The sequence below is a fragment of the Pteropus vampyrus genome, unplaced genomic scaffold (genome assembly GCF_000151845.1).
Source record: "Pteropus vampyrus isolate Shadow unplaced genomic scaffold, Pvam_2.0 Scaffold25, whole genome shotgun sequence".
NCBI classification, from domain to species: domain Eukaryota; kingdom Metazoa; phylum Chordata; class Mammalia; order Chiroptera; family Pteropodidae; genus Pteropus; species Pteropus vampyrus.
Genome location: NW_011888806.1, coordinates 9,933,074 through 9,947,766, shown reverse-complemented (window position 1 = coordinate 9,947,766; position 14,693 = coordinate 9,933,074). Strand labels below are relative to the sequence as shown.

Below are 14,693 nucleotides of genomic sequence, written 5' to 3'. Positions count from 1 at the left end.
GTCTTGGATGCCTGCAGTGCCCACATTAGGAACAGCAATTGTGCACCTTCATTTTCCTACGTGAAACAGTTGGTAAAACTGGTTCTGGGAAATCTTTCTGGGGTAAGCTACAGTTCCAATTGGTACATTAGTCAAATTTTTAAATTTAGTCACATATCACAAAATTGTCTTTAAATATACTATACAGGTAGCATTTTCTCAATGATGACTAGGAACAGGACATTGAATTTCTTATTCTAATTTTAATTGTTTATTTGAAATAATACTTAAAATTTACAAGCCCAGTGCAGTAACGTAGTCTCCTAGATTTTATGAGACTTATTCTTTTCTTTAGAACTTTATTTCATCAAGTGTCATAGAATTACAGCGTATTAGAGCTGAAAATATTTGCTCTTGCCTTGTGGTTCTGTCCATCGTGGAAAAAAAAAAAGCGTCAACATGCAAATTGGGTTTTAGAATTATTTAAATGTACTTCCTGTTGCTTTATACTTCTTTCTTGGCCCCTTATTTGTCTGGGCCCCTCAAGTGTTCCCAAAACTCTCTCCACCTTCTCTGGACACTGGCATCTGGTGCGTATGGGGGTACATGTGTATATCCTTGTCATATTGCCCCAAACCTGGATTCTTCCATTTTCTCTCTTGTCTTGGATATAAAGAATCCCAAGAATGACAAACTCTACATCTAATCATCCCACCTCTGCATTCCTTAAGCTATATTCTGTCTTATTTGCCCTAGGTTAGATACACTGTGGGTTTTGATATCTGATCTAGAGATAAACTTTATCCGTTCTCACCCTTTAGAGTTATGGTCCCTGAGACATGGCCCCTCTCCTTTGTGTAGGCTGCAGATTTACCACTGTTGCACAGTGTTCTTGCTGGCTTCCTCATCTCTAGGAGTTTAGTTCTGCCATCTTAACCAGGATGTCATATGGCTGGCAAAAGTATATCCAAATTCCACGCACTTTACCAGTTGATTAGAAACAGGCTCAGAGATTCTTCTATGCAAGTGGTTTGTAAAACTGTACCCTGTGGAGCCTTTGCAGTTCTGTAAAGAGGGGATTGCACATAGTAGAGGCTGAGTGAATGGGGGTTTTGGCTCCTTATTTCCCCTTCTTAACTAGAGCCACTTCACTTTTATTTTTTTGTGTTTCTGCAAGTGATTTTTTTTTTTGAACAAAGGTAAAGCTACTAAAAATCTATGAAATTCTCTATCCAAACCAAACTACCACATATATTCAAAAACATTTTTGTCTAAAAAATTCTTCTATAATTAAATAAGCTTGAGGAAAAACTATTTAAGAGAAATAATGTATATTTTCACTGCAGAACTTCTCAGAGCCTTTATTACACTAGACTATATTACTAACCTTAAAAAGAGATAGATAAGCATTTAAGTGAAACGTTTTTTAAACTTATTTGGGTCTTTTTTCACAGATCTTCTCATAATGTTCTATAAAACTCCCTTTGAGAAAAGTTGATCTATATTAATACCTTTCTTTATAAATAAGAAAATTGAGATTCACCCAGCTTATCGGATTTATGTTTCCTAGTAGTCAGTCCAGGGATCTTTCTGTTATACCACAGCTCCCCCAAGATTTTTGTCCTGTTGCTGATTTTACTCCTGTAGTATAGTAAATTTTCTGGAAACATTTTTTCTTCTGTCTTTCCATAAAAAAAGAAATATTCTTCCATGAAATTCTATTATCCATCTAATAATTGCCCATATTAGATAAAAGATCCCCATCCCTTTTAGTACTGAGTTCAGTTGATTACAACAGCTATATACTGCTCATCAACATATGAAACCTGTGCTAGGTACTGTAGGAGATACAAATTTGAATAAAATATGCTCTTCCTTTTGAGAGCTCTTATTTAAAGTTCTTCAATGATATATACAAATATATAAAATGTAAAGAAAGGTTTGAAGAGTAACAATAAAATTTTTCAAAGCTGTGAGAGTTTGAGGAGAAAGTGTACAAGTTAGGACCACAATGAAAAATAGCTTTAAGTACTTACCACTTCTTTTGTAGATTAAAGTATTTGACTGGTATTTGAGAGTGGTGGATGCTTTTATCTAACCTACCAGAAATAGAATCTTAGAACTTTGAAAGGAGGAAGGAAAAAAATATTAGGTTCCTTCGTGTACATTTTTCTATGTTGGGAAGAAGTATTAGAATGTGAAAAGGAAATAAAGTTTACAGATTAAGACAATGTGGGTGGGTAGGAAGGATATGAGAAGAGAAAGAGACATTGGTCAGGCCAGGGCTAATTAACTAGGCCACCACCTGCCACCCCACTCTGTTCTAAACAACCATCATTTGGACTCCAACAGTTGTGGCCTAACTGGCTCCCAAAATATTTTCCCTGCCCCCATCTATTCCCCATACCATAGCCAGAGTGATCCTTTAAAGTAAAAATCTGATGATGCTACTGCCCCATTTTCTCTCTTCTCTGGTTTTTCCTGTTAATAACTTGAATGTTTGTGTCCTCCTAAAATTCATATGTTGAAGCCCTAACCCCCAATGTGATGATATTTGGAGATACAGCCTTTGGGAGGTGATTAGGTTTAGAGGAGGTCGTAAGAATGAAGGGATTAGTGCCCTGTAAGAAGAGACGCCAAAGAGCATGCTCAAACACACACTCTTTCTCCCTTCCCCTCCCATGTCTGCCATGTGAGAACACAGCAAGAAGGCAGTTGTCTGAGAGCCAAGAATTGAGCTTTCACCAAAACCACCCATGCTGGCACCCTGATTTCAGACTTCCAGCCTCCAGAACTATGAGAATATAAACATCTGTTGATTAAGCCACCAAGTCTACAGTCGTTGGTTATGGCAGCCCAGGCAGACTAAAACATTTCCTGTTATAGTTTCTCAGAGTGCTGCGTATTCTTCCTTCATAAGGGTTACTAGAGCTCAGAAGTAGACATGGACACTTGCGATTTTTGATTATTCAGTAGACTTCATCTTCAACAGAGAAGGAACTGTATTTCTTTTTGCAAGTAAGTGTTCAGTAATTATTTGTTGAAAACAAAACAGAAACAAACTCATAGATACAGAGAACAAACTGGTGATTGCCAGATGGGTGGGGGAATTGGGGAGCTGGGTGAGAAAGGTGAGGGATTAAGAAGTACAAATTGGCAGTTGCGAAAGAGTCACAGGGGTGGGGAAAATAGTACGGCATAGGGACTATAGTCAATAATATTGTAGTAACCATATATGGTGCCAGGTGGGTACAGGACTTATCAGGAAGATCACTTCATAAGTTTTAGAAATGTCTAACCACTATGCTGTATACCTGAAATTAATATAATATTGAATGTCAACCATAATTGAAAAAAAGTTTAATAAAAAGAAATATTAACCTTTAAAAGGAAAAAAAAATAACACTTTGAACTAGATCCTCTAGACTAGATAGAAAAATCTAGGCAAAAGGAAGTAAACTTGAATAAATGCTTTGAAACAGAAAGGAGCAGGATGTGTTTGAGGAACAGTAATAAGTCTGGTATGGGGTGTTTAGTGGGCTAAGTAGAGATAACAGTGATCCCCTCATCTTTCCTGCTCTTGCTAGTCTCCTGCACATCACTGGACAGAAGTAACTCTGACCACTACAGTTTTGGGGGTGTTTACTTTGTGCCAGGCTTATGTCCTTTTTCATATGTATTCACCATAACGACCCCAGGTTACACGAGATAATTTTACTTTTATCCTCGTTTTAGAGATATTGAAGCTAAGGCCCCGAAAGATTAAGTAACTTGCCCATGGCCACAGACATTGTAAAAGACAGAGACAAAATTGCAGCCTGGATCTCTCTGACCCCTGAGCCCATGCTGTTAGCTATTATGCTCCTCTGTCGCTGTTGGTACCTCCAGTAACTGATAGAATGAGTCAGGGTCACTCAGTGTGAAATTCATTCTCAGTGACCACAGTCCTTACTTATCTAAAATTAATTAGCATAGAGTAAAAGTCAGTAGGCTAGCTTATTGGTCCTGGTTCTTCCACTGTTTTAATGTTATAACATTTTTTTAACACAATTTCATTTATCTGTGAAATAAGAAAAAACTATTACATACCGTCTACCCATATTACTTCAGTTTTGATGAGCTTTTCAATGTCTTTAGAAGGTTCCTTGCTACTTCTCCCTTTATCTACAATGAGAAGATAATAACTAAATAACATAAAGTACATAAAGCACTTAAGGTAGTGCCTGCCCTATAGTAATTGCTCAATGAATGACAGCTCTTATTAATAGCAATGCCAAGGCAGAGATTTGTACGGATACAGGATGTTCTTCATCTCTTCGGTTACTGATAATATAGTGCAATCTGAACTAATATCATTTAAGTAATTTAAATGATAACATTGTTTCAGAAATATTTCCACTTAAATCTTTCTATAGCTAGGAAACACAACTGAAACAAATTTTTAATCCATACTCAAACAAGTTTCCCTATGTGTGTATGTGTGTGTGAACATGTGTGTATGCATGCTGTTGGGGACAGATTTAAGTAATTTCTCTTCACCATTCTATCTCCTTCCATTTATTACTTGAAATTTTCACTCTAATAATCATCTGAATAAACCCAGTATTCTGTCTAACTTTTCATCAATGTGAGATTTGACCCAATTTGACATGCTTTATTTTAAACAAGTACTCTTGATTAAAGTTACTAAAGTCTAAGACTACTTAAACATTTTATTATAAAGGGGACTAAAAAGAACATTTATTTAAATTTGTCATCCCTCAATATGTCCACATGGTTTAAAGCATTTCTCAAATGGCATTTCTGGGAAAATCTAAAAAATTATTTTTGAAAATAATTTAAATCAGTACCCTCAATGCCTAGTTTCAATCGGGTGAAAGCTTTATTATACCGGATTTAATATAATTTAAAAATTATAATCTAACTGGAGAAATCAAAATAGTTATCAATTTAGAAAAAAAGAACATTTCAAGTTACTGTTTTCAAGTGGCACTCATTGTAACTACTTTAATTTGGCTAACTTTGTTCCTTAGTTAGATTACTCTTTGATAACTATTTCTTGCCTTTTAAATTCCCTGAAGATGAATTGGCCAGAAATGAGCTACATAAATCTTATCCAAGGAATACAAATTAACAATATCAAACGTGGAGTGTCTTTAATACTACATTCTCCAAAAATTGTCTAACTAGTGTCATTCTGTAACCAATTACCATGCAAACAAAAGGGAGATTCTTTTGTCAAACTTGATTTTTGATTACCTATGTACAGACGGATCAGCTTTCCCGTAACAGTGAACAAAAGCCTGATCGAAGCCAGGCTATTCGAGACCGATTGCGAGGAAAAGGATTACCAACAGGTAAGAGTATATAAATAGGACATTTTTAGGCTTTAACCTTATTTAATTGTTTCCTTTACTTACCTGGCTTGAAAATCTGATAATTGTGACCATAATTAGAACACAAGTGTATAAAGTAGAGGCAAGGGACAGACAGGAATACTAACTGTATTAATATATCAATCTATTAAAGTTATGCAGAAAACATTATTGATATAATCAAGACTCCAACAGTAAATCATTTCCTTTCCAATATTGTTATATAGCAATATCAATTATTTACTTTATAATCATTAAGTTGATTTTTTTAAGGAAATTATTAGAAATTCCAAACATAACATTAAAGTTAAGTTTTAGTCTTGACTTTTTTGTAAAATGAACTTTTGCTTTTTCTGATTATTTTTGTTCTCTTTATTTCTCATCAAGCAATATTGATAATTATGATAATCTAAACATTTAAAATATTTTATGGGCGAAATATTATCTTATTGGGGTTGGGGAGAAGTAAATGTAAATGTGTTTTAAATATATTATAATAAAACATTCTAATTGACATAGTCAGATTAAAAAACTAAGATGCCTAACTTTTCAGTTTAATCAGAGCACAGATACCTTATTTAAAACCTATGATAAGCTCTCATTGTGAAAACTAAATACAGATTCTTGATTATCTGGACCAAATTTTTTGCAGAATTCAAAACTCATATTTGAGAGAAGAATGTGCCCTAAGCAAATGTACTGTTGCTCTTGAGAAGTCAGAGAATATCAATAAAATTGTTTCTAATGAAATGATTCTGGAATGATGCAGTTAGTTGGGTGTTTTGGTACTTTCTTTTTACTTATTGTGAATAAGGACCAGTTATCTCAAAAAGTATCTTAGCTTTCACATTATCAAGATAATCAATTTATTTCTGGTTACATAAGGTTCCTTTTCTAATACATACATTATCAGTTTATGCAGAAGTAAATACAGAAAGCATATTTTGTTTAACTTACTTTTTATAATGCTTTCATGGCAATTTAAAAAGTATTTTTAACACTTCCTTGTGTTGCCTTAAAGTACTTATATTCTCATATGTAGAGACACACCTTCTTCTTGTAGATAAAAATCCGTTTCCCTTTATTTTAAAACTATACTAGGATTTGAAATATAATATAGTGCGAACCTTGGTACTAAGGATAGCACCACTTTCTTAATTTATCAAATTTTAGTCTTCTGTTTTAGAACTGAATGATAGCAGAAAATTAGGGGTGAATGTCAGTAGCAAGCTGAAAGAGTCTTTTTCAAGGAAGCATAATGAATTCTTTAATAATTGAAACATTAGATTTAAAAGAAATGGTTTCTGTTTCTCTTGTCGTCTTTCTAGTTTCTCTCTCCCTCCCCGCTCCTGCTTTCTCTCTCCCTTCCTTTCTCTTTCTCCCTCTCTCCCTTCCTATTTGCTTCCTTATTTCTCTTTTCTGTTCTTTCTTTAATCTCTTTCTGGAATTCTCTTCTGTTATCACCTACTATCATTAAGTTGCCATGTTATGAAATTGAAGTTTGTTTGGTTGTCACTGTTGACTTTGTAAATATAATATTATTTTATTAATCATTCATTTTAAAGACAGTTTGTTTTTTCCTAAGAATAAAAAATGTTCCCTTATATTTGAGAACCTCATTTTATCCCTATTAATTAAAAATCTATGGAAAAGACCACCCTGCCATATTTAATTTATCAAATTTTAAAGACTATCAAGTGTTAACATAGTTTAGATTATATCACTTTCAGTGATTCAGTCTTATGATTACAGATGTTAATTATTATATAATATTTAAGAGATAGCCATTAGAGATTGAACTGAATCTACACCTACTCTATAACATACCTTAATAATGTACCTTAATACCTATATATATTTTTTAAATAAAAGACATATATAAAAGTTAAGCTTACTAGACATATAGATGCTAAAGATAGGGAAAACCTACTATACTAAGTACATTATTGTTTGTAGGTGTTTAATGAATATTTTTTGACTGAATGGGGATGAAAAATCTTTTATAAAAGTATTAGATATAATAATACATTTGTAATACAATTTTAATGGTTCAGTAAATATATATGACTATGATTTATTTTTTTAGATAGCCTAATTTAAACATTGTTTTATGCAAAGTGAAAGAAAAACTGTAGTTTGTCATATTGGCTCAAATTTTTAGACTATTATAACAACGAATATATCAGAAGTTTTAAACCAAGTTATTAATGTCTTTTATTTATGACTTTGTTTTTATAATATTGAGATTTAATATTATTGTCTAATAGCTCCTTTAAATTCTTATTACTAATATATTGTCCAAATGCAGATAACCTAGGATTAATGGTGGTGACTTAAAAAAAATGAACAGAGAAATCTTTAAATAGTCTGTTCATTGATTTTATTCTCTAATAGTCTTAACTCTTTATTGGAGAATATCTCCCATATATCTAAACTCATGAAAATTTTTAAGGAATTAGTTTGTCACTCAAGATATACCAAATTTTGTTGATGTTTATATTTTTGGTAATACTAGGGGTCCTTACACAGTAGTCTTTTTAGATTAAGTGCAACGGAAGAGGACTCCTCAGCCTCTCGTAGCTATACAGTAGTACTGATCAAGGGCTTTCTCAATTTACCATTAACAAAGTTATAAAACCACACCTCAAAAACAGAATCAAAATAATATACTAGTGATAGTCATTACCACGCAGAAGCAATGAGAAGCTCATAGTCAATGGTTTATACTAATGTAAAAGCTTTAAGATAATAAAGAAAAATTACCTCGTGAAGAAATATTTTTCTAGGACACTGGTGTTACTTTTGGGCACTGCCAGTTCTCAGTTGTCAATAGTTACCTGCTACAAAGCAAGCTTGCCATACTACATTAGTAGTGAAGTATTCTCATTGATGTAAACCAATCTGAAACCTTTATGTAGTGTTAGCTTTAGTTTATTAGGCTCCTGACCACAATTATCAATAAAGAAAATGTCAAGATGGGCAGTGAGATACGGATTTAGATTTTAAAAAGTAAGCAATTTTAGGGATAATGCCTTGTAACTACATGATTTGATTGTTCAGTTAAAACTTAACAATAAAACTTTTCGTCTGTGAGTAAATTGCCTTAAAAGTCCCTCCTTATACCTTACCTCTGAGGTCTGTCGTAGAAGCTAAGGCTCAAACTGGTGGGCTGTCTGCCCCCACTTTGTTATTTAATACTGCCAATGCTGATAAAACGGCTTCACTAAGCAGAAAGAAAGCAAACCTTTCCTGCCAAGCTTACGATGGGAAACTACACCATGATCAGATCAGTATGATAGAGCTTCAGAACTTGGGTGTATTGATAATATCATGTTTCTTTTTTATGTGCTTGAACACATTTGTGAGAACAGATGGGGAATCGAGGAGCCTCTTTTAACCCTGAAATGTCATTTGAAGTTAGCTTCTAAGAGATGCTGTGAATTTTTTGGGGTCCGTGTGTGAGGGGAAAGGTAAATGGTGATATCCGATTAAGGATAATACCAGTCATTTATAACAAAAGTAGTTAAAATACAATGTACTTTACAAGGAAGATTATTTTCAACTTAACAAATAAAAGGAATATGTTCTATTATGAAGACTTTTTGTTCTTAAAATCTTTTATTCACAGCTCTTCAAAGTTTATTGTTCCCCATTTAGTTTTTAGCAAGCTATGCACTCTCCAACAGGAAAATGTTTACGGTTTCATTTTAAATTTGGATGCTTATAATTGTATATAATCTAATGTCTGTGAATTCTATCTAGCCATTATAAATATCTCTGAACTCAGCCTCCTCAAGATATGGAAAATCCACCTATAATCACCACTTATCCTGTTGAATAATGTGATTTGTTTTATTTTAGAATAAACCTAAAACTTTTATAAGAGATCTTTTGATTTCTGGTTTCATGATTTCCTCTCAAAAGAACTTTCAAATTCCCCTTCAGTAGATATGCTGAGGAAAATAAAGCAGAAGCAAAGAGGAGACAAAATTTAGAATTTTATCTTGCCCTTGGTTGGAAGAGTTCATAATAGTTCATATGGGTTAATTCATTTATCCTGTCATGTCTAAGAAGAAGGCATAATGAATTATATTCACATTTTTTTAGATGAAGGAAGTGGGAAACGTGGAAATTAAGTGGCTTGACCAAGCTCATGGATTGAAGAATAAAACTAGAATTAAAACCTACGTTTTTTTACTGTAATTTTTCTGGTGGATTATGCTACCTAAATTGGCTTTTAAAAGGTTTCAAAAGGTTATGTAATGAATCCATTTTACAAGCATTTTTTTAAAAAATATCTTTTATCAAGAGCTAGAAATACAAAAACAAAGAAGATGTGGTCCGTTATATTATGTTATTGTTCCAGTTGGGGGTGGGGATGGAAAAATGAGTAGGAGTGATGACAGATATATAATATAATGAATAATTTTTAATACAGTGAAAAAAATGTCCTAAAAGAGGCCCAGCATGCTCTGTGAGGATAGTGGAGGGGCCCACTAGCTCTACCAGGATGGGGAGCTATCAAAGCAGTTTCCACCCGAAACCTTTTAACAGCTCCAGCTTTCAGAAACAGCATTAATTTCTTGTGATCAAAATGGATAATGAGCACAGCCATTACCTTAATTAATTAATTAATGATTTCGGTGCTATTTATTGCCTATTAGATAAAATAGTTTTAATAATCTGCACTGTGCTTAGAAATATCTGGAAAACAGTTTAAGAAATTGCATTTTATCTAGTCTTAAATACTGTTATTAGCTAAGTGGCACTGATGTTAACTGGGCATGGTTTTCACTGATCTAGCAGACTTAGGCATCTAATAAATGAGCCTAGAATTCCATGTTTCTTCTCATTTATATGGCCCAATTCTGTATTTGAACTCTCATTTTGAGATTTCATATTAATGAATTTTACTCTCTAGTGCTTTAGCAACATGAAGCACAATGATACTATATTGCTATACGTGATTCAATATATATCTTACCCACCTGTGAAGTCTTAATCAGGCAATTACATATCTAGTTATGTAGTTGAAGATAGTGAATATCATTAACATGGCAATAAAAACCTAGCATTTATAGAGCAGTAGTTATCCAAGAGGCTTTTTATTAGCAATTAGTCTTAGGCCTCATGACTAATGAAAAGACATGGCTCTCTTAGAATGCCATGGCCCACTATAGGTCATTAGTAAATATCAGTGACCTAAAAGAGAATGATAAATGTCCTGTTACTAATGGAATAGACTTATGATACATTTAGAAAGTCTCTGTTTTGGTGGTGGTCAGGATAGGCTTCAGAGAAAAAGTCATGTTTAAAATAAAACTATAAGATAAGAAACAACTAATCATTGAGGTCACGAGTAGACCATTCAGGATAGGGAAAAGAGTACATATGTACAAAGGTCCTTACTTATAAGAGAGTTTAACAGAGAAAATCCTGTGGCCTGAATGGAATAAGAGAAGTGGAGATGTGACTAAAAAAATCCTGTGGCCTGAATGGAATAAGAGAAGTGGAGATGTGACTAAAAAAATTCAAGTGGTAGACCCAAATGGAGTCTTGATTTTATTTAGAGTGCAATCGTATTCCTTTGAGACTTATTGAACGAGGTAGCAGTATCATGGAATTCATATTTTGAAAAGATAAGTCTGGCTGCTGAGTCAGGGATAGCTGGATGAAGAAAGTAGAAGCAGGGGGGCCTATTCAGAAGCCACTGCAGTTATCTAGCCAAGTGATTATGTTCATTGGGAATAAGGTGATGCCAATGGAATTGAAAATAATCACATGGAGTAAGATATCTTTGAGATTTAAATAGCCAGCACACTCTGGTGGGTTTGATATAGGGAATAAGGAAGATGAAAGATTTCAGGATGGTACTTATATCTCTGTTTTGAGCAATCAGTTGAATAATGGTGCCACTTATTGTAATTGGAAAGACGGAGGTAGAATGGACATCTCTGTATGTGAGAAGTAAAAGATTAGTTTTAAGCGTGTTCAGTTTGAGGTGCTTTCTAAGATATACTAGTAGCAGTTCCAATTATATAAGATTAGAGCTCCCAGAAAAATATAAATTTGGGAGTTGTCAGTTTATAGATAATGTTTAAAGACTTGTTAATACATGAAATTATTTAAGGAAAGAGTGAAAAATAGGGTTCCAAAACTGGTACATGAGGAAATCCAACATTTGAATATCCAGTAGAGGAAGAGGAAAAAGCAAAGATTAAGAATGAGCAGTCTGAGAAGTAGGAGGAAACCAAGGCTTGTAAAAAGAGAAAAGTGATTCATTAAGGGATTGTTATCCCTAACTGTTGTTGCTGAGAGAGGTAAGTAAGATGCGGATACAAAAGTGTCCATTAGATTTGGTAAAATGGTCATTTATGATACATGATGAGAGTTGCCAAGGTGTGGAGGAGTTGAAAGTTGGCTAAAGTAGATAGAATAATGAATGGAAACTGAGAAATTAGAGGGAAATGTGGTACCTAGAGGGAAACGCTGTAACATAAGGAAAGGTTGTGTTTAGCTTGGTTTTTATGATGGGAACATTAGAGCATGTTCGTATACTAATGGGAATGATGGGCAAGTAATGAAGATGTAAGCAGAGAGGGGAGAAGTTAACCAAAAAAATAAAATCTTTAATAAAGTAAAGGGAGCCGGGAATTGAACATGTATTGGGTATTGGCCTTCAATTGATCAGAAAAGTCATCCTTTGAGACAACAGGGAAAAGATTTGCAGACCTGGATAGATGTGTACAATTAGTCATGGGAAAATGAGAAAGCTCTCTTCTGACAGCTTCTGTTTTCTTGGTGGCAGATGAGACAGGATCATTGGGTAAAAGAGAAGAGGGAGTTCAGGTGGGAAATTTGAAGAATGAGGGAAAATGACGCAGTTGTTGTGGAAAGTGAGTGAACTTACCGTTAACACATGATATCAAGTATCCAAGGTGGTCGACCATGAATTTATGGCGTTGCCAGAATATTCACTTGTTTGCTTTTTCTCCAAGTTTTGACTACTTCCCGGTAGTCAAAGTAGTAAAAGAAGACATTGTAGAATTTAACTATGGTTGCATGATCCTTAAATCCTTACAATTCATATTTTTTTCTAATGTATTCTATCATTTTTCAAGAATATCTCTGTTCTCTATTTCTTAATAAAATTTTAAATTAATGAGTTTCAATATGTCTTTTGTTTAAGAATATAATTTACCCCTAAAATACTGTAACATAGACATCTGTTTATAATCTTTAAATTAGATTAGAAGTTAGAGTCTATGGCAATCTTTGTGTCTGGATGTGGTGTGGTACATTTCTCAGTATTCTTTGTGATACATGCCCCAAATATTGTTATCCTTGTATGCACATGAAGTGGATCCATGTTCAGGGAAGGATCGGTTGCAAGAAAAGCAAAATGTTCAAATCTGATTCTCAAGTTAGCAAGTATTTGTTGCCATTCTGGAATGAATTCACTTTTCTAAGATTTTTTAAGGTAAATTTTGTGATCAGGTAATTAAAGCTTAGAAATGTTACCCTGAAGAGTCAATTGAAGTTTTCAAAAGAAGGTTTCAGTCATTATTTTGTATTGTATACATAGCAAAAAGGTAATCAAAGAGGGATCACTGAAGGTCACACAGGAACTGTGTTCTTCTACATTTCTTTTTCAATAGTAGAGCCATACATGTGATCTTTTTCTTGTTAAACTGTGAATTAAAAAAATTAATTTAGGGTTGGGCATTTTTGCCATGTCAGTGCATTTACAGACTGCTGCCTAAAAAAATTAAAATGGCTTACTGATTTTAACTATATCAATGACTAAAGAATAAATAAGAATTGGTACTTTATTCTAATTGACGAATATTGATACATTGTATTCCAGAGGAAAAACTATATTAGTACATGATGATCTGCCATGAAAAAATTAAGTTTTTTACAAATTTAAACACAATCAAATTATATGGATTTCAAACAATAAAATTTTCAGAAAATATATCTAATTATAATAAAAATTTTGTACTTAAGAATTCAAAATGCTACAACCTTTTTTCCATCCAAAATATAGCAAGAATTCTTTGTTTCTTCTTTAAACGTATTTATTTAAATGAACAGAAAACACCAGGGCTTTATATTGAAATATACATGTTTGAATTATACCTTTAGAATTTAAAAGGGTAAACTGTATATTCTATTATTATCTGAAATTACTTCACGGGTAATAGTTTATCGAAGCGAATAGTGTCAGAAACTTATCTGTTTTTATAAACCAATAATTCACCTTTGATAAATATAAAATACTACACAAAAAAGTGAGCTGAAAATGTTATTGATTTTATTAGATAAGAAATATTGGACAATGGAAAGTTATACAAACATAGAATCTCTTTTCACTTCCACTGTCACCACCACCACCATTCCATTTCATCTCTGATCCTCCATTTGGAGAATTAGAAAATTGCCACTGCTTTCACTTTCAATAGTAAGGTTACATTCCAGTTATTTTCTAAAAATTCTGTGCATACATGATAGATTCTTATCATTCCAGGAAGAAGCTCTACTTCTGATGTACTAGACATACACAAGTCTCCATTCTCTCATCAGACCTTTCTTAACAAAGGGCTTAGTAAATCTATGGGATTTCTGTCCATCAGAGATACACAAGATGAGGAAGACTATTTCAAGGACATTTCATCAGATAATAATTCTGGACATGAAGATTCTGAAAATACCTGCCCTCCTTACCAGTTCAAAACTAGTGGCCCAGAAAAAAAAGCTCTTCCTGGCTCCGATGTCCTATCCAAGAAGAAGATCTGGGCTTCATCCATGGACTTGCTTTGCACAGCTGACAGAGACTTCTCTTCTGGGGAGACCTGCAGATATCGACACTGTCTCCCTGAGGCAGTAGCAGTGCGGTCTTCAACTGCTCCTAGAAAAAAGGAAGCAAGATACTCAGATGGAAGCATAGCCTTGGATATCTTTGGCCCTCAGAAAATGGATCCTATATTTCACACGCGAGAATTGCCCACCTCCTCAGCAATATCAAGTGCTTTGGACCGAATCCGAGAGAGACAAAAGAAACTTCAGGTTCTGAGAGAAGCCATGAATGTAGAAGGTTAGTAATTTTGTGTGTTCAAGAGAGAATTGAAATGTTTAAAATTGTGTCTTGAAATAAAGAAGGGTTGTTAAACCATTCCACAAGTCTTATTTCCACTGCCAAACCTTTGTACCCTAGTTAGTCTTACTTCTCTATCAATTTCTGTTCTCCCTTCCACCAAAACCCTAGTCAAAGTGCACTGCTTCCACAAGTCACCCCTACTAAACATGCCCAGTCCAGTCACTTCTAAGTCTCAAAAT

General features: G+C 33.8%; 1 protein-coding gene across 1 annotated transcript in view; it reads left to right on the top strand.

Moving 5' to 3' along the window:
- Window positions 1-14,693, top strand: part of PTPN13 (protein tyrosine phosphatase, non-receptor type 13) — a 176,472-nt gene that overhangs the window by 70,412 nt on the left and 91,367 nt on the right. The window contains exons 5-7 of the mRNA XM_023528410.1: window positions 2-102; window positions 5,249-5,336; window positions 13,885-14,451. Of these exons, the coding sequence (XP_023384178.1) occupies window positions 2-102; window positions 5,249-5,336; window positions 13,885-14,451 (756 nt within the window). The remainder of the gene's footprint in view (window position 1; window positions 103-5,248; window positions 5,337-13,884; window positions 14,452-14,693) is intronic.